This window comes from Embiotoca jacksoni, unplaced genomic scaffold (genome assembly GCF_022577435.1).
Source record: "Embiotoca jacksoni isolate LCO1_2020_lvr unplaced genomic scaffold, fEmbJac1.0.p SCAF_30, whole genome shotgun sequence".
In the NCBI taxonomy this organism is placed as follows: Eukaryota; Metazoa; Chordata; class Actinopteri; family Embiotocidae; genus Embiotoca; species Embiotoca jacksoni.
Window position 1 is genome coordinate 4,727,444 of NW_027185382.1, and position 25,247 is coordinate 4,752,690.

At 47.4% G+C, this 25,247-nt stretch overlaps 1 protein-coding gene across 1 annotated transcript; it reads right to left on the bottom strand.

The window, feature by feature from the left end:
• Positions 1 to 342: 342 nt before the first annotated feature.
• LOC138206899 (von Willebrand factor D and EGF domain-containing protein) lies at positions 343 to 21,709 on the bottom strand. The gene is made up of 32 exons (XM_069163738.1): positions 21,610 to 21,709; positions 17,624 to 17,808; positions 17,187 to 17,415; positions 16,885 to 16,950; positions 16,420 to 16,652; positions 14,874 to 14,963; positions 14,643 to 14,784; positions 13,896 to 14,113; positions 13,100 to 13,173; positions 12,721 to 12,997; positions 12,362 to 12,564; positions 11,319 to 12,223; positions 10,883 to 11,019; positions 10,623 to 10,784; positions 10,426 to 10,530; positions 9,588 to 9,702; positions 8,327 to 8,625; positions 8,030 to 8,249; positions 7,815 to 7,952; positions 7,016 to 7,420; positions 6,440 to 6,610; positions 4,728 to 5,519; positions 4,223 to 4,318; positions 4,019 to 4,114; positions 3,622 to 3,717; positions 3,293 to 3,388; positions 2,889 to 2,984; positions 2,480 to 2,575; positions 2,152 to 2,247; positions 1,883 to 1,978; positions 1,537 to 1,634; positions 343 to 856 (listed from the first exon to the last, which is right to left on the bottom strand). Exons 1-32 carry the CDS (start codon positions 21,707 to 21,709, stop codon positions 836 to 838), a joined length of 6,153 nt encoding a protein of 2,050 aa, XP_069019839.1. The 3' UTR covers positions 343 to 835.
• Positions 21,710 to 25,247: the final 3,538 nt, after the last annotated feature.

The following is a 25,247-nucleotide window of genomic DNA, read 5'->3' on the forward strand; positions in this document are numbered from 1 at the left end:
TGTTGGAGGTCCTCAGCTCCACAAACACCCGCTAACTGGCTGAAGAGGGAGACGCAGGTTTCCAAACCTCTTCTCACAGAAAAGTAAGTTTGAGTACATCCCACTGCTATCCTACCTGTTGGTCAGAAGTTCAAAATGTCTCCACCGAAACAGGAAATGCTCTACAACAGGTTGGAAAACTCGTTTGGCATCACAGGAAACAACGGGATGAAGTGAAGGTGAACAAAAATCGATCACACAAGACGACCTGAGCAATTTCAGCAAACGTTGCTGCGTCGTAAGAAAACTGATGGAAACAATACCTCTGAAGGATCTTTATTTTCTTACAAAACATCCCATAAACAAAGCTTTGATAGTAAATAACCCATTATACAACAGAAAATATGCGACAATATAAAACAACCAAATAAATAAATAGTCTTACAGAGGTTTGGGTTTGTGAAGGAAAAACCTGAACATGGGAGGCATTTCCAGTTTTATCAAGGAATGAAATACCAAAACTCAAGATTTTATAATGTTGAGATATTAAATAATGACTTCCTTTCTTGGCAAACTTAAAATCAGATGAGTAGATTCATATCTGTGTGACTAATACTAGCAAACTGTTAGCTTAGCACAAAGACTGGTATCAGAGGGAAACTACTAGCCTGTGAAAAAATGCTCCATAATCTGCCTCCTTGATGTAGTTTAGTCCCCTGATTGTAGTTTTGATGCTCAGCACGGCTCAAGCTGACCTGGAGTCAGACGATAAGTTCTTGTTTTCACGATGCTCTGAAGGTTTCATCAGAGCTGACTGAGCTCCCGCTGTTTGGTGTCGGCCGGTGGTCAGCTGATGTCAGCCATGTGCGATAGGAAGCTGGAGAAACAAGAAATTATATGTTGTATAATCCCCCAGATACACTCGTTAGCCTCCGTTTTGTGTTATTTTGTCTTCTCACTGTGAATTTGAGTCTCTCAGATAATATTTCCTGTTTTTTGTTGGTTTTCAGTGTCTTTTAGTATTCTGAAACATTTCTACTGCTCGATATGTCCCCACTCTGATCCTGCGTTAAAATGTCATAACTTTTAGACTCCTCCTGCTTGCTGATGTCCTGTACGCGGTATGAATCCCTCAAGATTTCCTTCCTGAAGATTTACATGAATAACTTCTATTTTCTTGTTTTTCTCCTGCAGTTATCTGCTCCAGCTGAGAAGGACAAAGGAAGTTGTAACAGCTAAAGTCACTGGTAAGTTTTAAAATATAGTTTATAAAATTCAGTGTTTCAAATAAAATTTCACTTTGAATATGTGAACGCATCGTGAGGCTGGACTGCACAGAAAAACAGCAGGTTTACAACCAAAACAACATTTTACTTTGATCACTGCAGTGTTCACACAGAGCCCATAAATCTGTGGTTGCATTTTTCACGTGTTTCCATGTCTCTTTATGTGCAAGTCTTCTGACTCACACGTGGGAACAATTTTAGTCCAACTTATAGAAAAAGTTTTTCGTTTTTTTTTACATTAAAGTAAGGCTCCACGTTCGGTCCTGCTTACCCTCTTGGAGCAAAGAGACCCCGAGTATCCACTCCGACAGGCGCAGACGTTTGGTCGGACACAGCGACTGCCGTACAGACACTTCTGTTCACAGTGAGCTGAGAAATAACAGAAGCAAACACACAGTCGGAGGGTAAACGGTGAAACATCTTCTTTTTACACCTAAATTCAGCTCAGTTGTAACGATGAAGAGTGTCATGAACTCAGCAAAGTCAACAGCAACAAAACTGGGTTAAAAAAAGATGTGAAACTTCATTGAGTAGCTTTTCAGTGTTCAGGCAATCTCAGCGTTGTGCACGCATTGAGTCACAGAGGTTGTGTGTGTTTGTTTTGCTGTAACACTCACGGATCTGGCACAGCATGCCTTGCCACCCGGCAGCACAGTGGCAGGTATTTGGACCGACACACTCGCCTCCGTTCAGACACTTCTGGAGGCAGCTGGCTGAGAGGCGACACGAGACGGTGACTTTATTGTGGTGCATTTTGTTCCGCTTTTTGCATCACGAGCACGTTTGATAGTCAAATATCAATAAATACACGATGAGATGTTTATATTGCCGTTGGTTGTTGTAAATGTGAAGAATTTTGATCCCTTTCTCGTATCACAGCACCTACGTTTGTCACATCTCTTCCCTCGCCAACCCGACGGACAGTCGCAAACATCTGGACCGACGCACCTGCCGCCGTTCATACACATGGGCTCGCACACACCTGGAGACGAAGAGAGACGAAGAGAGACGAAGAGAGACGAAGAGAGACGAAGAGAGACTCTGTAAGACCGATCAGCCATTAAAATCATTCCCCCGTTCAAGAGTCGTCACTGCTGAGCTCAAACTAAACCTTGAGTTTGTAGTTTGGTCTCTTCTTGTTTGAATGTAAACATGTTTACAGAGGAGAAAGAAAGTAGAGTAGGATTATAAAGGAAAATGAGCAAAGCACTGACTTTTCTCGCAGCGTCTCCCGGTGTATCCCTGCAGGCAGGAGCAGACGCTGTTCCTCATGCACAGACCGCCGTTCTTACAGGGAGGGCTGCACACGGCTGCAGGAGGAAGACAGAACGACCACGGGGTGTTCAGAGTTGGACTTTATTAATCCCACGGTGGGGAAACGTAGTTGTTACAGCAGCAAAGAAACACAAAAAGGTGCACACAATAAGACCAAATTTACAATATACGTATATATAAAGAAACAAATAAAAGCAGTGAATAAATAAATACACACACACAAACTATATATACCAAAAAAAACAACTCATAAATATAAAAAATAATAAATAAATATGGCTTGGGATGAGTGGAAAAAGTGTCAGGTGCTAGGAAGTGAAGTCCAAGTGACTGATGGCTGACTGGTACCGTTCTGACACTGTGCTCCGTAGAAACCGTGAGGACACTCGCAGGTATTTGGACGAACACACCAACCTCCGTTCAGACAGACGGGAGAGCAGAGAGCTGGAGGAGGAGGAGGAGGAGGAGGAGGAAGAGGAGAGAAGCCACGACAGGTGAGTGCAACCACAAAACAGCTGGTTTCCATCATCCAGAGGACGTTACGGCCACTGAATTCCTGGAGGGATTATGATATTAGAAAAGCAGTTTTCTAACCCTGGAAATGGTTTGGAATAAAATCTGCGGGACAGTGGGAGCAGCCCTCGCTGGGCCAAACTAAACTACCACGCTGTGAACGGTTGTCAGTTAACTGGTCCCGACCCCGAAACCTCCCACAGCATAACAACCCTCAGCACGAGTAAAAAAAACCTCACCAGTCTCACAGGACGGTCCGGTCCAGCCTGTCGCACACAGACACTCGTCTGGAGACGCACACTGGCCTCCGTTGTGGCAGTGACGGCTACACACCACTACGATCAAACGAACAAAAAACTGGATTTATTACAGGAGAGAATCTTTGTCCACCAGTTCAAGCCGGATCCATATAAAGCAAAGAAACAGCTGGGAAACATAAGAGGGACTCGGACTAAGAAAACAGCTCCGTGGGAAAAATGAAGCACAGATAGTGAAATAAAACCAGGGAACTTAAAAATACAAGTACAACTAAAACCATAGTAATTATTATGGAAAATAGATTACTCACTCGTCTCACACCGAGGACCAACAAAGCCATAAGGACAAGAACAAGTCTGCAGTCCCACACAGGTGCCTCCATTTTCACAGGGTATCCTGCACAGAGCTGCAGGGACATTTTATTCATGTATCATAAATATGTAACATCCTATTCATTAAATACCTCCATCTGTTTGAAATGTGTGTGAATATTTGATACTTGAGCTACATAAGAGTTGTAAGACTTACACCAAGTTTTATAACTTCAGGAGCAACTAAATAAATCAAAACAAATTCATCAGCTGTTACTGAAGTTTCTGATTCGTAGGATGAAACAAAAACTTTCAGAAAAGGACTTATTTAGTAATGATAAAACAAGAGTGTCGTTAAAAGCTTCACGAGGGGGAAAAAAAACAAGCAAACTTTACCTTCCTGACAAGTCTCTCCATGGAAACCTCTGACACACTGACACACATCTGGAGCGATGCAAACACCCTCGTTCACACACTCCGGATCACAGATTGCTAATAAATATATGGAAAAACAAAGAAAAATATTGACAGAAATACATTTAGAACAATCAAATACACGCGTAGATGTCGTATATGTACATTAAAGATGAACTGATTTACCTGTCTGGCAGTTGAATCCAGTGTAACCTGGTTTGCAGCGACACGTGTTGGGCGCAGCGCACTCCATGTTCCTACCGCACGTGTGCCTGCACACAGCTGGAGATACAGCAGGGGACGCCATGGAGACGTTAAACCTGTGTCAATCTAGTCTGATAGCTCCATTCATTTCTGACTGTATATAAAGACAGACATGACAGCCCCTCAGGAGTGAAGCCAAAATATCTGGATCGCCCCCTGGTGGCTGCTTGCAGTATAGGGCATAAGCCCCGCCCACACACTATTAGTCGATGAAACATGAGCCAAACTAAAAAAAATCAAAAAGGTTTCTGCCATATGAAGTACTTCCTGTCATGTTGATGTTTGCTCAAGCTGTTAATTTGTTTGATCAGTTTGTTATTGATTATTTATTAGATGTTATAAAAAGACTGCATGTCGTCCTGATTGACAGCTGTCCTGAATAACGTAGTTCTCGAGTTGCATGTCATGTATAAATGACATTTCTCACCCTGACAGGCTCGTCCATCTCCAGTGTATCCGACAGGACACCTCCCGCAGCGGAAGCCCCCGTCCCCGGCCGGTTCACACTGGACTCCAGGGAAACAGGGCCGGTCGGCGCAGGTCCTCAGGTGTCGGTCGGCCGTCGTGCCACTCCTGAACCACGGCCGGACGGAGGAAGCTCTCTGCGCCGGGGAGCTGTGCACCGTCCTGCCCGGCGTCGTGAGTGTCAGCACCGGCTGCGTCTGCGGCATCTCTGATCCGGGCTCGTCCTCGTCTCCGTCTGCAGAGAACTCGGACTCGGACGGCGAGTAGGACAGAGCGGTGAGGGCCGCGGTGAGCGGGAGGGTGTGTCTCGGAGGAGTCCAGGGTTTGGCCTGGGTGGCCGCCACGTGGTTGAGCTGGGGCCGGGTCACTCCGCCAGACTCAGTGGAGAAGTGAGGGGCGGGTAGAGTTGCCTTCCTCGGTGTGGCACCAGGCGGCGCTCCCTCGGGTTTGTCCCTCCGGTGGGTGATGTGAGTGTTTGCAGTGACGCGGAGGACGCCGGCCGACGTCCTGGGAACATCTCCGGAAGCAGCGGCGAGCGCCTCCCTCCTCCCCGTCCCGCCTCCCCTCCCCGATGCAGGAGCCGGGCGCGGTGCGTTGTCTCGATGCGTTCTGGTGATGGACGAGGAGGACATGTGTTTGATGCCGTGCCTGGTGGGCAGGTGGGGCAGGTGGAGCTGGGAGACCTTGCTGCTGCCGCCGTGCGAGGGTCTGCTGGATTTACCCAGCGTCTGCTGCTGAGGGAGATGATTGGATGCTGAAGAAAGACAGGAGGTCACGTCAGTGCCTGTAACCCTTCGAGCAGTTATTGTCCAGTCATAACTCAGGGATCCTGAGGAGCTACAGGAGTAATGTGTTTGGAGCTGTAGTTAAAGCAATGCTGCGCAAATAAAGACTTTATTTATCCTATAAAAAACAAAGAATACAAGAACAAAGCATTTAGTGTGTTTATCTGCTCTAATGTAAAATGCACATGTGAGCGTATCCAGCTGACTTCCTACAGTGTTCATCAGATCAAATGTAAAATAAATCATTTTTACTGGCTCTAATTTGAGTAGAACTCTTCAGAAAGCATTGCAAAGTGATTTCAGACTCCCATCTTATTTGAGGCCCACTAACTGGTCTGCACAAACACTTTGTCTCGCTTTGTGACTTTCCAGTCAAACACAATCCACAGTAAAGGGATTTAAGCTGGAATGAAACTGTCTCCTCTGATCTGTTAGGGTCCCTCCTTCCCTCCTGCTCCTCTCGTGAGAAATAACATGAAGCAATCTTCTGCAGAAACTCTGCGGCCGGGCGCTGACTCAGAAAGCTGAGTAACAAAGGTGGTTATTGCACTCGAGCGGCCTCCAACCACTTCCATTGATTTATCTGCTGCAATAAACGACATTCCTTCCAATCAAGAAAATAAAACACTTAAGGCAACATCAAAGAGACCAGAAAATCACAAGAGCAAAATAAACAGTTTAAAAGCAGCTCACAATGTGTGCGGGGATTCAAACGTCTCTGAAAAACAACATGGAAAAACAACAACAAACAGGCAGCAAAACGTTTCATTCATTCACTCTTTTATCTTGTTGCAGGACTGAAAATAACACTTGAACATCCTGACAGCTCGTGCCAAACACATCTGTGAATTGACCGGAGAAGAAGAAGAATAGGAAAAGCAGCTTTTACCTCGCTTGGAGTTCTTCACACAGATGCGACCGTTGCCGTACAGGCCGGGCGGGCAGCGGCCGCAGACGTAGCCGACGTGCGGCGGCCTTCGGTTGATGCACTGGACGCCGGGGAAGCAGGGCCGGCTGGCACACGTAGCCGACACGTTGGCAGCCGGAGACGGAGCGGATCCTGGGAGACACAAACTGTGGTCACGGCTCTGCAGCGGCTACTTCACATCTGTCTTCATACAATAAGGTTCTTATCTTGTACCAGTTCAAATATCAACATCCCCCAAAGCTCTACAAAAACAATACGAAGATAAGAAGGAAAGATTCAAGATTTAATTTTCTGAAGCAGTATTTTGTTAAATATCGACAAAGTTCTTTAAAAGCAGAAACTATTCCTTTCTGTGGACCTAAAACACCTCTGAGCACCATCTATAGTCACAATAATGATTGATCTTATTTTTCTTGCAGTGATTATTAGATCACGTGAAGACTAGACAACAGAGTATTGCCTTTTAAAGTCTACCTGCGTTTGTATTTCCCTCCAAAAGTGACAGTAAGTGCAGTCTGTTGTAAACGTTGTGCCGACCTGCAGCCGCTCTGCCTGTTTCTGATGGAGTTACTTCAGAAGTCCTGCCGATCTTCGTCTGGTTGTGTTTGACTCGTGGGATCTCCGAGGCCTCGTTCAAAGCGTCCGTGTTGGTCCCGGATGGATTTGCTCCTCCGGTTATCTCCTCTCTTTGGGACACGGTTGCCGCGATGCTCGTGCCGGGTTCTGCCGCGGTGAGCCTCGGGATGGAGATCGTTCCCGGAGTCCTTCTCCAAGTCTTTATTTGTGGGTCATTTCTTGAACCCGCCTCGGCACCCGTCTGCGGGGAGCTACCGCTCGAGATCCTCCGGAGAGTGTCTGTCTTCACTTTGGGTGGTTGCGGCAGAACATCTGGCGCCTTGTGGACCGTAGTACGAGGACCAGATGTGGTGGCCGGCCTGAGGACTGCTGGATGAAGACAGACACAGATTATGCTCTGGATGGCCTCGTAGCACCTTTATCTGATGTTCTCATCTGGATATATTTCCTGTTCAGCTTCAAGATCGCTCATGTGGTATTGAAATAATAGGAAAGGATTAAATAAATGGAGACGGTACAGAGAAGAAACAGGAGCTCGGTCAAAAAACAGGTATCGTCATTGTGAGACTTTGGAGTTGATTTTCGAACACTTCTCCAGCATCTTGGCTGAAATGGACTTTTCCCATCTTTGTTGGGTTTTAAGCTAATGATCAGACTTTATGATCTTTGACCGTCTCATATCTCTGGACACCAGACTTGGCAGACCCGTGTTTCAATATTTCCTCTCTTCACAGCGACTTAAGCGGTTGCCTACGCTCACCGCTACAAGTGGTCCCGTTTCCCAGCGTCCCTTTGGGGCACGGGCCGCAGGCGTAGGAGCCAAAGCTGTTGAAGCACTGGACTCCTGGAAAGCAGGGCTTCCTCTCACACTCGTTGATGTCTTCCAGGCACGTCACACCTGCCAAACACACACACGTAGTTGATTCTCAGATCATAAACCATAACTGCGGTTAATAGAAAACATTATTTTCTTACCTCTCAGCCCTGCGGGACACTCGCATCTGTGCCCGCCGGCCGTGTTGACGCACGTGCCGACCGTGCACGGACCGGACAAACATCCGTCCACGTCCTCGTCGCAGAGTTGTCCCTGCTTCCCGTCAGGACAGACGCACAGGTACCTCCCGCTGCCGGCCGGGAAGTTCACGTTCGTCACACATGTGCCTCCGTTGCGGCAGCCGCACGGCACCACGTCCATCTGCGTTACACAGGACAAACGTCAAGGGATTCATCTTTAAAGTGTTGCACATTTATGCAGATACCGAGATACTCTACCTCCACAGTGAAGGTGCTCTGGGCGTTGCACTCGTCAGACAGCGTGAAGCGGAAGGAGAGGCTCGCCTGTCGCTCCTCCTCCTCGTCCTCCTCGTCCTCCTCCACCTCCTCGGGTAGTGATGGGACCCTCCAGATGAGGAGGCCGGCCGGGGAGAGGACGGCCCCCTTCGGCCCCTCCTCCAGTTGGAAGAGGAGGGCGGAGCCCTCTGGGTCCGACGCCGCAAACTGGAAGACGAAATTCTCCCCGGCAAACGTCCGCAGGTCTCCTCGAGGTCGGTGGAAGGCCGGTGGCTCGTTGACTGAAAACACAGACGGAAAAACTCAAAGAGCGCACTGACCTGCGATTACATCTCAAAGGAGCGATGACTTGAATCTCTGTGTACAAACATCACATCCCCCCCCCCCTCCATCCACCCCCTTATTTTACTCTTCAGCTACAAGAGTTTGATGACAGACGCTTCCTGCACTGAAGCAAACTCTCTACATGCTAAAAACATTCCTCCCAGCTGTTCCTGGAAGAATCCTTGTAAACACACGTGTTTTCTTTCCAAGCGCAGCTCTCAGCGGCCGTTACATCGAGATCACGTTGCATCTTCAGCTGAGATTCCCCGCAGACGTTCACTCAGAAGAAAGTGATGATAATCCCAGAAAACACCTGCCGGCGCTTGACGCTCACATGTTAAGAAGTCGACGAGAAGCCGCGTGCTGGTTAACAAGCAAAAAAGTCAGTCACTTGGATTCTACAGAAATCAACTTGATTTGTCTTACGGCGTCTTATTATCTGCTGCAACAGTTTGCGTTTGCAGGAATATTCTTGAGAAAGATTGAAGTTTTAAGGCAGAACTTGAGACAAATGGACATGCTGAGTTGGTCACTCATTACACTGGACTGTTGCTGTCTTCTGTGGAAACCAACCATGTGATTCACCCCCTCTCTCTCTCCTCTCTCAGTGGCTAAGCGACAGGTCAGGGCATGCTGGGAAACCTAAACCTCCGCTCCTTTGATCCGCTAATGGAGACAAACAGGTCCGCAGTCTGACAGCTACCACAGCGACTCCCACTGCACTAATACGGTAAGATAAATGCTGTTTTTGCCTGTTGTTATTCATCATTACTGAGCTGCAAGTCAAGTAGAAAATACCTGTGAATGCCGTTTAATACTGTAGCAGCAGTAAACCAGCTTCAGACTGTCCACAGTGTGCAAATATAATATAAGAAGGGATTATTGAGGCGGATGGATGAGATCGGTCAGGTGTTTGTACCTTGGTTCACAGACCAGGTGAATTTGGAGGTGTCGGGGTCACAGAGGAGGCACGGGCTGCCGGGATTGGAGCCTCCTGCTGCAAAACACATCCCGTCGATGTTGCACGTCCGATCCTGGCCAACACAAACAGAGCACACCAGACGACAAGGGTTCGTTTGCCTCCTCACTGTTTTGAAATGCTGACATGTTTTAACATTGGAAATTGGATATTTTTTCCAGCTGTTTGTTTTCCTTTTGGTGATTTTTCTCTGAAAAACATCTGCTGCATCTCTGCTTAATTTAATTTGGATCAGCTTTGGCAGACACATGCGCGTCTTTCTGCAGCTGTTTGTCCGGTTTGTTTGTCTATCTGCACTCCCATAAAAAGCAGTTCCAGTAACTACAGGACCCCTTCTGTGCCTTTTTTTTTTTTTTTTTAATGAAGGTAGAGTTTTTAAAGAGCCAGCGGCTGCATGTTGGGAGGATGAGGAGGAATCACACCGTCTCTGTTTTAGTCATTCAACCAGCTACAAGTTGTTCAGACCTTTAACAGAGCTTATAAAACGCTTCACCACACGTTTGCGCTAAACACCCCCTGAAACACATCTGTCTCCTCAATCCGCTTCCTGTACTCAGGTTAAACAAACACGGGAGAGTCGAGGGTTTCTGAACAAGTGACCTGTTCCTGTCACGTGGACAATAAACTAGCATCCTCCAGAAAATGACATGTGTATCTACACGTGCGTCGAGGCGGTCGGGAAATAAGAAAGTTAGCATTTAGGAGTCCAAAACAACATTTTCAGTGTGTGGAGGAGATGAACAACTCATTGTTCCCTTTTGTTTTGTGTGCGAGTTACCTTTAACTTACAGAGTCCTGAGCGCGACGCCTCGCAGACCTGGCAAACGCCGTCGTAGATGGTCAGCACCTTGGCCTGGCTGTACTGGGAGCCATCATTGGTCACCTGGAACAGAGAAGAGGACGAAGAGCTTCACAGAAGAAGAAGTAAAGGAAGAAATAGCTTTAGTTGCAGGTTGATCTGAGAAGCAGCCTCGCCTTAATCTCCCAGCGTGCGTACGGCTTGTCGTCCATCAGGAAGTCCTCTGTGGTGACGGCCGTGTTGCTCAGAGACGGCACGGTGCAGTCCAACGCCCGGGAGCTGAGGAACGTGACTTTTGTCCTCTGTTTTTCGCCTGGAACCCAAACTTTGTTCATGTACTGTGGGAGCAGTTCAGAGGAAGCGGGAAAGAGACAATCAATCACCACTTTTGTCTTGAGGGGCTCTCAGGCCGTCACGTGACCTCCCCTCTCCTCACCTTCAGTCTGGTGGCGTGGCAGCTCAGGTCAGGAGAGTCGACGAAGCCCAGACCGAAGACCCGGACGCTGCGACAGTCGAATGATCGGATGTCGCACAGTCCGCTGTTCTCCAAATCTGTGATCTCGACCGGCTGGCCTGTCAGAGGAGAAATCATCTTTGGTTCGTGAGGAAATTACAAGTCAGTCTCCTGTTTAAGATGAGCGGTATTCATCATTTTTTAAGCCGATCAGATAAAAGAGCCGTATTAGTAAGACTTTTAAGCGACTTACAGGTAATTTAATAACACTTTTAGAGGGATTTGCTTCTATTTTTCTTTTTCCGATGTTAAATTAGCATCTAGTCATCTTCGCATAGTGATCAATAAAGAGCTTTTGTGATTCAACAGTGAAGGTAAATGGCCTTTGCCAGTTGAAAAGCTGTCTGAAGATACTAACTGATGGCCAGGCTGCAGTCGTGGGAGCTGTGGCTGGGATAACACTGGCAGCCCCACTCGGTACACTCTCCGTTTCCGTTGCAAAAGTTGGGGCAGCGCAGCGCCGTCACCACCTCCCCGGACGCTCCCGGCGAACCGGATACCTCCGAGGCTCGCCGGGTCCGGTCCTCCAGCAGCCTCCTCTCGCACTCGTTCTCCAGGTACGGCAGCAGCGCCTCCTCCCAGCCCAGGTCGTCTTTGAGCTGCAGGTCCAGGATGCAGAGATCCACCGCCTCCTCCAGACGGCGTCCCAGCAGCCCCCGGCACACCGCACCGACGGTGGAGTTGGCCAGAGCCATCTGGCACACCTCCAGGGCTTTGGCTGAGGTCAGGCCACTCGGCGTGGGCCACCGAGGTCGCGCCTCCGGTCGAGCTTCCGCCAGGTGATCCTCCGGGAAAAAGTAGGCGTAGTTGTCCAGGTCGGCCTGTCTGAGGCTCTGCGCTGCGAAAACAGGCCGGAACTCAGATGCCGCGTGTCTCTTCGGCCTGTCGACGGAAAGAAGAAGATCCTCCCTGAATTCACCGGCCAGCTCGGCATCGCCGTTCTGGTCGTTCTCGCCACGAAGCCAGAGGTGCCTCCTCTCCAGAGGGTGACTGTTGAAGGCAGACGTGTCCAGGATGCTCTCCTCTCTCTCCGGGCTCTCGATGTATTCCACCGTTGTGTCCATGGAGGGGAACACGGATGTGTAATCCACATCATCGTATGCTATGCAGTCGGAGTGAGCGGAAGGATTGTACAAGTTCCTCATCCCTCTGCCAGCATGCTGAGAAGAGCTGAATCCTTTTTGGCACTGGCAGAAAGGCCTCCTCACCTCCTGTGTTGTCCCGGGAGGCGTTTTGTCGAATAAACTTTCACCAGGAGAGATCCTACCACACACACACACACACACACACACACACACACACACACACACACACAAAAGAAAAAACAAATAACGTTGTGGAGACTTTAAAGTCTGTAGAATTTCAGCTGTATTAGGTCTGAAGTTGTTGTCACAGACTGACCTCCAGTCCTCTATGAAGCGATGCAGGTCATCGGGACCATAAGAGGTGCCGTCGGAGCCGTGGAAGTCGTTGTTTCCGTTGCGGTCGAAGGTGCCGCAGAGGCCTTGAGTGTCGCCGTAGTCGACGCTGGGCGCCCGGACGGACAGACTCATCCCCCAGTCGCCAACATCGGCCCTAACAAAGGCCCCGGAGGGAAAGATCAACTACGAGAGGAGAGTCACACACGGCGGCCAGTTAACATCGTGTCCTCCCGCAGTGTACCTGAAACAGCTGTGCGTTCTTCACCGAGTTTATATAAAGCATCTGAGAGTCAGAAAACCGGCAGATCTACACCAGCGTCAAAATGTGCGGATACCTACGGTGACCTTCTTCCCCTGGTGGGACTCCTGCACTCTGACCCGGCTGCCCTCGCTCTCACCGAGGGTCTTCAGGGCGAGCCGCGGCCTGCTTTCCTGCGGCTGGCCGTTGCACATGTCGAAGACGGCGACCTCGTTCCCCTCTCGCACCGCGACGCCACAGTTGCAGGCGACAGAGTAGTGCCGGCTGCCGCAGTCCCACTGACGAGAGTGGACCTCAAACTCCCGGGAGAGACTCCGGTAGAGGACGAAGGTGCCCGTCTGGTGGTTCTCATAACGCCTGCAGATATAAACTCAGCTCATCAAAGGTGAAGAGCGGCGTTATAACGTCATTTAAATGACTATTTAATGACTCCCGATGACCAATAAGGAGTTATATTACCTGCCGTCTAGCGTAATGACATGCGGGTCAGTCAAAGAGTAGCAGATGGAAGTGGGAACGTCCTGGACCACGACCTGGGGGCAGAGGTCATGAGAACAGATTAAGGGGGCCGCACCCTCCGACCCGCTGACCTTGGGCTTTGATGTTTTCCCTAAATACAGATGGGAAACTCCTCTGTGACTTCGCCCTCCGAGACACGCTGTCTGCAGGGCTGACATCATGTCCTACGTAAGGCGCTCTTTAAACATCACGGCCAACCATCAAACAAGCTCTCTGTTCTCCCTGAAGCCCCGCCTCCTTCCAATTTCATAAAGAACCCTACAGTTGTGTGTATATATCAACAGTGCGAAAGAGAAACCTGTAATTGGAGCTGTCGTCCTGAGACTCTCTAATTAAGGTAATGCTTATCATTATATCACACTGCTCTCTGAAGTCCTTCCAGGAGTCCTGGAATCCACCGAAGCGCCACTAAAGCCTCCTTGAGGACTCCTTAAGGACTCCTTGGACGTCCTCAAGGAGTCCAGAAACTCCTGTCGGGACCGTGTCCTGTGCAAGGGACCACTTTTATCTACTTGTGACCAAAGAAGCACCACATGCCACATTTAACTTGCATGCCTCAGATTCCTGTTCTCCTGGAGTACCGATCCTCCACATGGAGGAGCCCTGGATGACCACTGAGAAGCCCTTAAAGACCCCCAATATCCTCGAGATCCCTGGAACCCGTACGGCCCGCACATTTATTCACATTTATTCACATTTATTCACATTTATTACAGATTTCTGGTGCTGAACTTACTTTGAGGGATGTTGGGACATAGCTTCTCCAGAGCCGGGGTGCACCGGGTCCGGGCACGGCGCCGATCAGACTCGGCCGGTTACCGTCGCGTGTGAAATCGGTCACAGCGGTGACGGAGAACTTCGCCCGCCCGCAGCTGCCGTCGCTGCAGGGGTTCGGCAGAAGCTCCACCCGGCAGGCGGACAGCGCCACGTTTGGGACCTCACGTTGGAGACTGTCTGTAGGCGTCAACACGGCAGTAAAGTAGCGTCAACAGACATCACGCAGCTGCCTGCAGGACTGTAATAAGGCCTTCCTGAGCTGGCTTTAATGTGATGATGTACAGAATGAGAGCGGAGGGAGGAAATTTAGTAAAGATGACAACTTTATCCTTTAATCATCAAGAGGCTGGACCTTGAGGAGTTTTTGCTTTGATTTCATTCACTGAGACATTAAAGGTCATAAAGCTCCTGATCACTGTTTTCTGAGCGAAACAGCCAGTTCATCGCTGAAAGGAGTCTCATGTCCATCATTCTGCTTAAATTAGTGACATTAATATGAAGCTGGGGTTTTCAATAGTTAAGTTCAGCTCCTCTAATTTGTGTTTTGATCCAATTAAGAGCACTTTAAGGCTCGAAGTGGTGTTTTGTCAGATGTGGTGTTGGCTGCAGGCACTCACTTGCAAAATTATGATTTTGTGTCTCCAAGCAGTTTAACAAGATGCTCAGACTGTGCTAGGGTTAGGGTTAGGGTTCCTGCAAATCTGACCTGGGTCAAAGACGCCGAGGGCCAGGGGGACTCCGCACTGGTGGCCGAGGTCGAGGCCGAAGCAGGGGATGGGCACCGTGCTGTGGACGGTCACCTCGTGCTCCTTACCGTTCTCCGCGATGTGGAGCGAATCTGGAGAAAACTGGAGAGGAGAAAAAGGTTTCAGCTCTGCAAGGTTTGTTTACGTAAATACTTCTGCTCCTGGTGGAGGATGGAGTTGAGAATTTGTACCTTCAGACCAGCGTAGAAACTCTCACTTTCTTTGGGAGTAGATCTAGTGTAGCTGGAGTTTGCCCTGAAAGTCGCCACGCTGCAGGAGAACTGAAAAAAAAAAAAAAAAAAAAAAAACAACATAATTTTAAGTTTCTGTAAATTAATAAGAGAAGTTTTAGATAAGAAGTTTATTTGTGTGTTTGTGTAACAAAACTATTTGTGAGCGAAGGAGCTCTGAACATTTCTGCTCTGTACGGTCATAAAAACGGTGCCAGCTGTCACTGTGTTTGTGATTTATCCAAACATGTCCCCGTGTAGCTCACAGCGCAGCGCCCCTCTGATCCTCGCCTCAAACAGCACTAACGTTTCACTCACTCGCAGATGACCTCTGACCCCGCCCAGCTGCTGCATCAACGCGCGTTAAAGACGAGCCCTGTGAGCGAGCCCAGACCCGACAATACGACCCCACTGTCCAAATATGGCAGCGGTCCACAGCTGCAGGACGAACACTGAGAGTGACATCACCTCAGTGTCGAGTCAAAAATGGAATAACTTCGTGTTTCCTGCTTTCTGCAGGAAATGAGAGCCGTCAGCAGTTTGGTGTGCGTAGAAACGAGGCGGCGCTGCAGAGATGAAGGTTAAAACTAACACTTATTATAATACTTCTAATGCAGCGGAGCGGCCGGTGCTTCGACTGGAGGAAAGAAACTCCGCTGAACTTTCGCTGTCATTTCCCATCAACCTTTGGGTTTCCTTCCTGTTTTCCTGCTGCTCAGATGGAGTTTTACGATCGGTGATCCCGCCCGCAGACTTTGAACATCAGTGGCACGAAACTCTTCAAACGCCGGCAGTTCCTCTCCTACCTCCTTCATCCTGGACTGAAAAGAAATGGCTAATGGTCCTGTGACACATTCTTTCTATCACCTAAAGACGTCTGGGAGAGGAGTTGTAATCGGTGGCGGTACGAGAAGGAAAAACTACTCTGAAGTCTGCAGTCATTATTCAGACTCAGACTGCCAATGTCAACCGATGGTTGTTTTCTCCAGGAAGAAGAAGAGAAGGACAGGAGGAGACGAACTCCCCAAAATTTGGATTTTCTGTCTCCAAACATCTGACCCGATGCTATCCAGTTGGAAACCACCAGCTGTAATGATCGCATTTTCTACAATTCAAACATTTTTAGTCTCTTTGTGTCCTTGTGCGGGAGCAGCTCCAGGAAATCAACACAACAAACAACTTTGATGAATATATTTCCATTGAAAATAACCTGGCTGGAATTCACAGTGCAGACCTGAATGGCGTTTGGTTGAAATGGGACACATGTGGAGCGAGGCTTTCCCAACCTGCAACTGATTTAACTTCCCCGCCCTCCTCTTGCCTTCTCTTAACTGGATATGACACACGTTGCCTCTCTGTCTTTGCTTTGTGAGGCTGAACCCAGCCAAAGAGAGGTCAGCATGATCCATGGCTTACGTTGCCCACTCCAGAGGGTCAAACCCTCCACATGTCCCGTCCCTCCCCCCTTCAAAAAAAACAACCTCCGGCACCGTCTGGCAGGAATTACCGTTTCTCCGAGCCTGAAGTGGACGCCATCCATCTCCACCAGAGAGAAGGGCTTCGGCGTGGATTCCTGCCTGATCTCAGCCTTCATGCTGTGGCCGATGTATCTGGCCCAAACCACCTGGAAGCCCAGCGTCTCGCTCCACGGCGGCGGGACGAAGGAGCACCTCAGGTGGACGCTGCTGCCGATCAGCTCCGGGGTGATCACCGGCCGCGAGGGCAGGGACGGGACGGCAGCTGGAAACAGCGGTGAATTACGTTGTTTTTAAATGTATGCTTTGTTCTGGAAGGCGTGAAGTAAAACCCTCTCCACCGTCTGACAATCACAGGCCTTTTGCTTTTTAAGAATTACTGGAGCAGAAATTGAGCAGTTTTTTCTAAAAAAAAAAAGATCAAAGAAACTCATTTGCAAGTCGGTTCCAAAAACACGCTCGGCCTCTTCGTACAAGGACAACCGATGTCGTCGTACCTTTGCATCGACCGTTGACTTCCACCTGTCCCGGTGGGCAGAATCTGGGTCCCAAATCTGGAGCAACTGCAACAGGAGAGTCATCAGATACCTTCTTATTATGACGGCCAGAAAACGGACCACGATTCATTGGTGTAATTCAAGTTTTTGCTTCTTTCATGCACATCACTAATGTAGGAAACCCTCCCGACTCGAGGTTCCCTCACTGTCTCTTTCTGGAGCTTTCAACTACACACCGGACACTGTCCAGGAGAACAATCCCACGTGACCTTTGACCTTTACGACGAAGCAGAGCAACCCACCTTTAGCGCAGTATCCCATGCAGCCCTGCGTCGGCTGCAGGTAGTAGACCAGGAAGTCGCCGCAGTTCCTCACGGTGACGGGGATGCGGAAGAGGCAGCAGTCTTTGGCGCTGCCGTGGAAGAACTGCCAGGTGGCGCAGGCGGAGAGCTGGCGGACCTCGCCGGGCCGCGGCAGGGAGGCGTCCTTCAGCGACAGCCACACCGGAGCCTGGGTACCACAGCGGTTCATCTGCAAGGGGCCGCCGACAGAAACGGTCATTACCTGCCGCAGCGAGGTGTTATTATACCCGGCACCTCGGCCGAAGGCGCTTATTATACCAACCTGCTGGGTGTTTGCATTGGCAGAGGATGTTTGATGCTACTTTTTGACAGAGATGGAAGATTAAAGACACAAACACAACGACGGCGGGACTCGCCTGACATTTTTGGCATCTTACCTCAACGCAGGTGGTCGGCATCTCCGCCGGCTTGTTGTCGATCCAGAATCTGTACCAGCCCGACGACAGCGAGTGGTCGCAGATCAGGTCCTGGATGGCCGTGTTCTGGATCTCCGTGGAGTCGAAGTCGACGCTGCGATGGGGATCACGCAGAGTCTGGTGGCCTTCTGGGAAGCACTCTGGAGCTGAGAACAACGTGGAGAAGAAGACTGAACCTCAGCAGTTTTTCTTTGGTTCACGTGCCTCACACAAAAAGCTCCAGACGCTGTAGTTGTGATGAGAATCCTAAAACTTGAATCTGTTTGGAAGCTTGCCCTCGTTTAAAAATGCCCGTTTTCCAACCTGAAATCATCTCACTCGTTGTGTTTGAGTTCCAGGAAGTGAAAGCTGAAGAATCGCGTCACGTCTTTATCTCTGGGAGATGTGTCCCAGACGTGTCCTGGACGGGCCGAGAGGACGGACTAAACAAAGCAGCTCACCGCGTTGTGGGAATCGGCACGTGAACGTCTGGCTGTCCTCGGCAGACTGCAGAGGGGAACGTTTACCTGGACGGCAGCGGCGAATTTTAAAACCAGGTTTTAAGATAAAACCAGACGTTAGACGTTGAAGACGTTAATTATTATCTGTGAGTGTCAATGTTGTTTCTAGCAGGTGTACTGAAACAGAAGTCAGTTAAGTTTTCCTCAGGTACAATAACTGATCCAACCAATGAGTGTGGCGTTTTGATTGACAGGTGATCTCCGGTGAAAAATATTTTATCTCTCTTTTTTTTTGATGCTCCACACAGATTCTCTTCAGGATTTAAGGCCCATTCGAGCCATCAGCTGTTCATAGACAGTCCAAGCCATAGCGGAGATCACCGGTGATCTCCGACCCAGTGCAGAAACAACAGATGAAGACCTCGGCGCTGCTGCAATTGTTTCCCACTTCTTTTTCAGAAGCCGCCGAGGGACCTTTAAGATAAAGGTGATAAGACGAGGTGTACAATTTGCTCCTCTGTGTTGAGGTGGTGAGCAGGAAGGATCATTTCACCCCCGCAGGTTATCTAAATTGCAAAGAATAACAGACATTCCTGTGAGCCTCTCGCCTCTCTTAACTCGCCCCAGGAAAGGACGCTAAAACCACTGGCGCATGACAGGCCTGTGAACACCGCCTGCAGCTGGAGGCCCAAACAACCGGGGAAATTACTTGAGCAGAACATGTCGTTTTCCACACTAGCACACTCAAAAACCCCACATCTGTGAAGTGAAATGGGCCAAAGGTGTCAACAGAGGTCTTTGTTAAGAAGCCTAAACGGGTCGTTCTTTTACTGCCCGAGGACGACACCGGCTCCCTCCGCCCTGTTTGATTGCAGCGGCTGAGCAAAGTCACATCGGGGGAAACAAACATTGAGGGCATTTAGACCGTCGAGGCCACGAATGGACATGGAGAAGTTACTGCCGGTGATCCCGAGCCCAAACAAGGTCCTCCAGGCCGGCGTTCGTGTCGACGGCCCCTTTAAAACAGATGCTTTTGTTTACACGGCCGCCTGTCTTAGTGTCTTAGTGTCTGGAAGCTCCGCTGACAAGATCCGAGGTCACAGGTTGTTCAAACAACCAGGTTTTCATGCAGGAAGACAACTGGGGAGACTGCTGGCTAAACTGTTCCAATTGGCGGCTTAATGAGTTTACAGAGCCGGAGGGGAGGGGTGAGCTAATGAAGCGGCACCTGGGGGGGAGGAGATCCCACCGGGGGGGGGAGGCCCTCAGCAGCCCAGATGTGCTCTGCAGGGGGATTCTCCGGTTTCTCAGGAAAGAAGATTAATTTGGGAGAGCGTGGTGTTAACACCACTGGGGTTACGGGTCTTTTCCCCAGAGGGCCCGTCCGTCAGCCCGTCCGTCAGCCCGTCCGTCAGACGGACAGGTCAGAGGGCCAAAGGCAACCTGAAGATGCTTTCGTGATTTAAGACGCTAAAACACTCGTCTGCATTTAAGAACGGGGTTTGAAGATGCTTTACTTTGTATGACATCTTCACTGCGTTTGACCTCGAGTTTCTGTCCTGACGAGGTGGAAAATGTGAATTTATACCTCAACAGCTACAAGAAGGATCAGCGTGAGATGTTGTGCAGACGCTTTCGGTGACCCTGTGACATTTTCTCCAGCATTTGGTTCAGATCTTCAAAGTGTCCAGAGGATGAAGATTGAAACGTCTCCACAGTAATTAGATGGACTGTAACCGTCTTGGTGTTTCCCTGATTCTTCTTTTGGTCATTTATGTCCACATAATTGTGATTTCATGACATTAACTTAACTTGAGCCTCAGCTGCTGCTCCTAACACATCTGCTGCTTCTGGCCCATTGCATTTGAAAGAAAAACAATATGCTAAAGTCAAGCTTCTGTTTTTCTTCTTCTATGTTTCCTGCAGACTCGAGGCCTCGCGGTGCATCGCTGCCTCTTTGAAGGTTTGTACGCTGTTACAAACAGAAACAGCTCTGCAGAAATATTCTGTTCACACAGTGTGAACAGTCTGAGGTCTGTCCACGATGAACTGTGGGAAACCAGACTGCAGAACAAATGGACATGTACGATCTGAGAGTCAGATCGTTGATCAGGTGTCGTCCGCACACGTTTTCTTTTATTTGTGTTCAGATCTCTGGCTGAGTTTTCTCACCCAAACATGCCGTAAATCACTGAAGTCCAACAAAACACGTCAAACCAAAAGAGGTTTCTTTCCAACTGCATCACCGCATTAAACACAACATCAAAGTGAGACCTTTGGATCATGAATAAAGGTTTGAATGCTGTTTTAGGTGTTACCTAAAAAAAACTGCTTCTTTTTCAAGTCATCTCAAAACCAACACTTCGTTTCTTTTCACGGCAGGAACCAACTGTGTCTGCTGGAGTTGGGAGTTGCGGTAGACTCAGAAATACGTGTTATTCTTACTGCAAATCTGTGTCAGGACCCTCAGAGTTTGATTTTACGATGGGCCGCCTTAAAGTTTACGATCGCGTGCTTTGATCTGTCGTTGGGACGCCCCGAAGACAAAATATATATGACAGCTCTCACATGTTCTCTTGTTGATTCACCCAATCTGATGCTCTTCAATTCTGACATCTGGGAGACTTACATGTGACTTTTTAAACTTCAGTGCAGCTTTTATATTTCTCTTTTTAAATTTGTGACCACGTTTCAGAAAGAAAAGAGCAGAATTAGAGGAAAAACAACACAAAACAACCCTGAACACGACGTAAAAATAAAAGCAGTACATGAAGCTGTTGACTGGATCATAATGAGCCACAAGTGTATTCTGTTATGTAATAACTTTTCAAATCTTGTTTCAATTATTTCGGTTTATTTTAACAAGTTTATGCCTTTTATTTATGTTGTTTTTCATCATTATTTTCTCCAACTTCTTCTGAAGTTGTTCCAAATTGTAATTGTGAATAAAACTGCACACATGCAGGACTTTATCTCCCCTGAAGTAATGTGAACATTAGCTAACAGACTCCACATTCCCACTTATAATAGACATGCAAAGTAGATATTAACCGCTGCAATAAAAAGGAAAACGTGTGTACATCCAAAGCAGGACTTTCTGAAATTACTGTGTTTGTAATTAAAGGAGAGTAAAGGATCAGAGTCCTTTTCCCACCTCTAATAATACCTTATTTTGTTTCTTTCTCTGTAAGTGACCAGATTTGCTCTTTTGTCTTTAAAGGTCTGGAGCTGAGTGGTGGGAGTGCAGCTCTGCAGAGTCTACAGCTTTAAACAGGCAAGATGTTCTCATTGTTCTTAATTGTTAAGTAAAGAAATGTGATAAATGTGAGGCGGGTTTGCATCAGTTATCTGCTTCACTTCTAAATGTCTCCAATCTTACAGGTGAAAATCATCTCCAATCATTTCTGCACAACTCCAACGATGCATCACGAGTTCATGTTGTCTGCTGTGTTTAAACAAGAGATAGTTTGAGCCATAAAAAAAAAAAAAAGTTGCACATCCACTTACCGTGTTGCGCGAGCGCCCCTAATTGCACGAGCCACAGCAGCGCGATGCGTAAATATCCAGAGGACGACAGGCGCACCGAGACCGATGCGCAACAGACCATGGCTGCGGCTCCTGGTTAAACACATGCGGCAGGCTCGTCTCAGTCGCCGGGTCCCATCGAAAGTTTCGGAAACTGTATTTATCTCCCGGCTTCCTTGTTGGCAATTAGAGGAAAGTTGGCGCTGCGCTCGGCGCAGACTGACGCTCCTGTGCAGAGCGCGCGAGATGACAAAGAGAGGAGAAGAAGGAGGTGCTGTTCCTGTAGGTGGGTCCTCTCTGATCCCCGAAACATCACGTGGATACAAACCGAGAAATCATCCGGACCGACCTTCAAACCTCTGCAGCGTCCATCGCGGTTTATTAGGAGATAAACACGTTGTCTTCCCATCAAAACAGTGTTTAGAGTCGCGGCTGGAAACCTTAAGACCCAGAACTGTTTGTGAAAGTGAGAAAATCTAAAAAAAATAAAAAATAAAACAGGAGATGAAAAACATCAGACTGAGAGTCGCCAGGCAGAACATGTTCTGTTTGATGACATGTTTCTGCAATTCCTCCTCATCCGGAGCCAAATGAGCCCTTTAGGAAATAACCAGGATTTGTGCACAAAAAAAAAAGTTCCCCTAAACTGACAGCTGCACCATTTGTGCAGCAGACTGTACATGCAGCTGTATGTGCTCAGCGTGGAGCAGCTGGAGGAGGTGAGGACCAGTCAGCCTTCACTTTGGACAGAGAGGAGAAAATTACTAACAGAAACTGCCGTCCATTTGAAAGTCAGTTTTTATGTTTTGGGATTCATTTTGAAGTTATTTGTCTTATCCTTCTGCAATTGTTGTTGAATAGATACGACTGAATTCAGTCTAAAAATCTGTTATTGTTTGACATAAAACACAGCAACTAAAACTTTGATCCTGAACAGTTTGGAGCTCAAACCCAAGTCATAAAGATGCCTCCATCTTTTCCTTCTGCCAAGCACGAGCCGGTGAAAAGCCCCGCGTGTTCATCATCTCTTCATGTGACTGTAAACAGTTTGTGACTGAGATGATTTCACTGCAGAGTAAATATCAGGTGCTGAAGGCCGTGGAGACTAAACGACATACCTTTCCACTAAATAAAAGACCTCGAGAGGAGCTGCAGGTGTTCTGCCTTTTCATGGAGACCTCCGTGAGAACATCTCCGACCTGAGATAGGAGGTGTTTTCATCAACGCACCCTGGGAACGTCCAGATAAGAAACAGTTTGTGTGTTTGCTGTTTCTGAAATGTGTGCCTTCTTCCCCTGACCGAGAGGGTTTTCTGTGTGGTTCTGTCTCTACATATGAAGTGAGTGATGGCGACCTGTCACCTTGGAAACCCTCAGGCCCCCCCACACGACCGTCTGAAAGGAAAGGCAGGTATGGCTGATAGATGTCAACAGTGTGTTCTAACAACTATAAAAAAAAAAAAGCAATGCCAGTTTCTGGAGGACTCTGGAGGCTGCTTGTAAAACTCATTTTGTTGGTGGGTGTCGCCACCTGCTGGCTGGACTGAGTCACTGCAGCCAGTCGACGCCTCTGAATCATTTTCTCTTGCAGCAGGTTTCAGACATTTAGAGCTCATCGTGTGTGATCAGGAGCTTTGAACTCCTCTTTCCCTCCTAAAACTAGAAGCTGATCTAAAGTCTTCTGAATTGTCAGAAAACCCTGAATTAGAAAAGTTTAGTAAATAAATAAAAAATATCCTCTTTCTCCCCTCTCATCCTCCAGCCGGGACCCCGAGTTCTTCCTGTACTCGGCCTCCTCGTGCCCATGAGGGAAAAGAAGACTTTATCTGCCGCCTGCTTTGATGTTTGTACCCTGAGAAAAGGTGGGGAGGAGGGGGGAGGAGGGGGGAGGTCAGCCCTGCCTCCAGAGCGCTTCCAGATGTCACACATCCTCTTTTACTGAGAACAAGGGAGGAACAGATAGGAGAAATTAGATAACTGGTCCAGTGGAAACGTTTTTCCATCTGGAGTTTGTGGTTAAATTGCAGATGGTCACTTTTTGAGGTTTAACTTTTCAAACGTTTTTTGTACTTAAATTGCACTGAGCTGTTACAAGGCTGCTGAGGTGTGTGTGCTTTCTATAAAGGCAGTTCATTAACAAGCGTCACACGGTTTTAATTTGGGGGTTTTATTAGCCGATAAACACACAGACGTGATATATTTACTCTGCCACTGAGGCTGTGTGTGTGTGTTTAAATATTTAATTAGGTAACATGAGCACACTGTTGTTCAGGCTTCGATAATAAGATCAAATTACTTTTCCTTAAGATTTAAATGTACTCTTCTGTTAATCTCTCTTTATTTGATTTTTTTCTGTTATTACCACCTCTCCTTCTCTACATCCCTCTCCCTCTTTTATCCTCTTGAGTTTCTTGTTTTTATTCAATATTATTGAGCTTCATTATGTTTTGAATCTGATGAGTGACTGCAAATATCAATTGTGGTCCAACAGTACCCTCTGCAGGCCAGTGGTGGCATTGCAGCCCACACAGTTCATTTTGTGTTAGTTTTCGTTGCTGTTAGGGTTCAAAAGATAAACAATTTAAGTAATTACATTTTTCAAAATATTTCTTAGAGTTTCTTGTTTCATATATATTTGATTTGCTAACATTGGAGTAAGGGAGTATGTTCAGGTCAGCCTCCCCCAGGTTGTTTTATATTACATTACAATATTCTTAGTGATACACTGAGGAGCATTTTACTGCTAGTTGCAGCTATTCATTAGATGGTAAATATTTATCAACATGATTATTAAATGATAAAGTAATCATGATAATAGAGAAGCGAACTGTGATTTATGATTATATATGCAGTATATCACTGTCGGTGCATCTTCAGTGGTGAGATTAATGCTCTCTATTGTGATATGATGTGTCTTTTTTATTGATTCATATCCTCACAGGAAGTCCTCCATTCAGCTCAGGCTCTCATATTCGTGCAATATCTTTTTAAATCGAATTACTGAAGTGTTTTCATATGTTTTGACTGTGATTAAAGGAAGTTTCCCCTTTAATTGAGACACTGGAGACGTTTAGGCGGAGTCGCTCTGCTGCCTCACATATGCCCGAATTTATGACTGAATACTCCCGGATATGAACAAAGTAAAAGCATAAAATAGCATAACAAACAACAGCATAACAATTATAGGGACACTTGAGAGGAGTTTGACACTCAATTTATTTGCATACACAAAAAAAACAAATAAACAAAACACATGATCAGTTATGATTTCCTTTATCGAGCATCTGATTCATTGTTTGCTGCGTAGAAGCTCTAAAAGTGATGAAACGGTTCTCAATATAATTTCTCAGTTAAAAAAAAAAATGGTCATTTCTGTTTGACCTAAACTCCCTAGATATTCTGTTTATTAAAATAAACGATAAAATCTGAGAATCTTCACCTTAGAAAACATGTAACCAGCTAAATTTTTGCATTTTGTCTTTCTGAAAGTATTTGATCAAACAATTTATCATCAAAATTGGTAAAAAGTGATCTTCTCTTGCTTTTTTTTATTTTATTTTTTTACTTAAAATTGAGACTTGTTTTAAAACAATAAATTGATTATATGATTTAAGAAGATAA

Coding starts and splice junctions, on each gene's coding strand:
- LOC138206899 (XM_069163738.1), bottom strand. CDS start 21,709: ATGGTCTGTTGCGCATCGGTCTCGGTGCGCCTGTCGTCCTCTGGATAT. Junction 10,531..10,622: donor ACGCACGCTGGGAGATTAAG/GCGAGGCTGCTT, acceptor TCTCTGTTCCAG/GTGACCAATGATGGCTCCCA. Junction 7,421..7,814: donor AAACGGGACCACTTGTAGCG/GTGAGCGTAGGC, acceptor TTCATCCAGCAG/TCCTCAGGCCGGCCACCACA.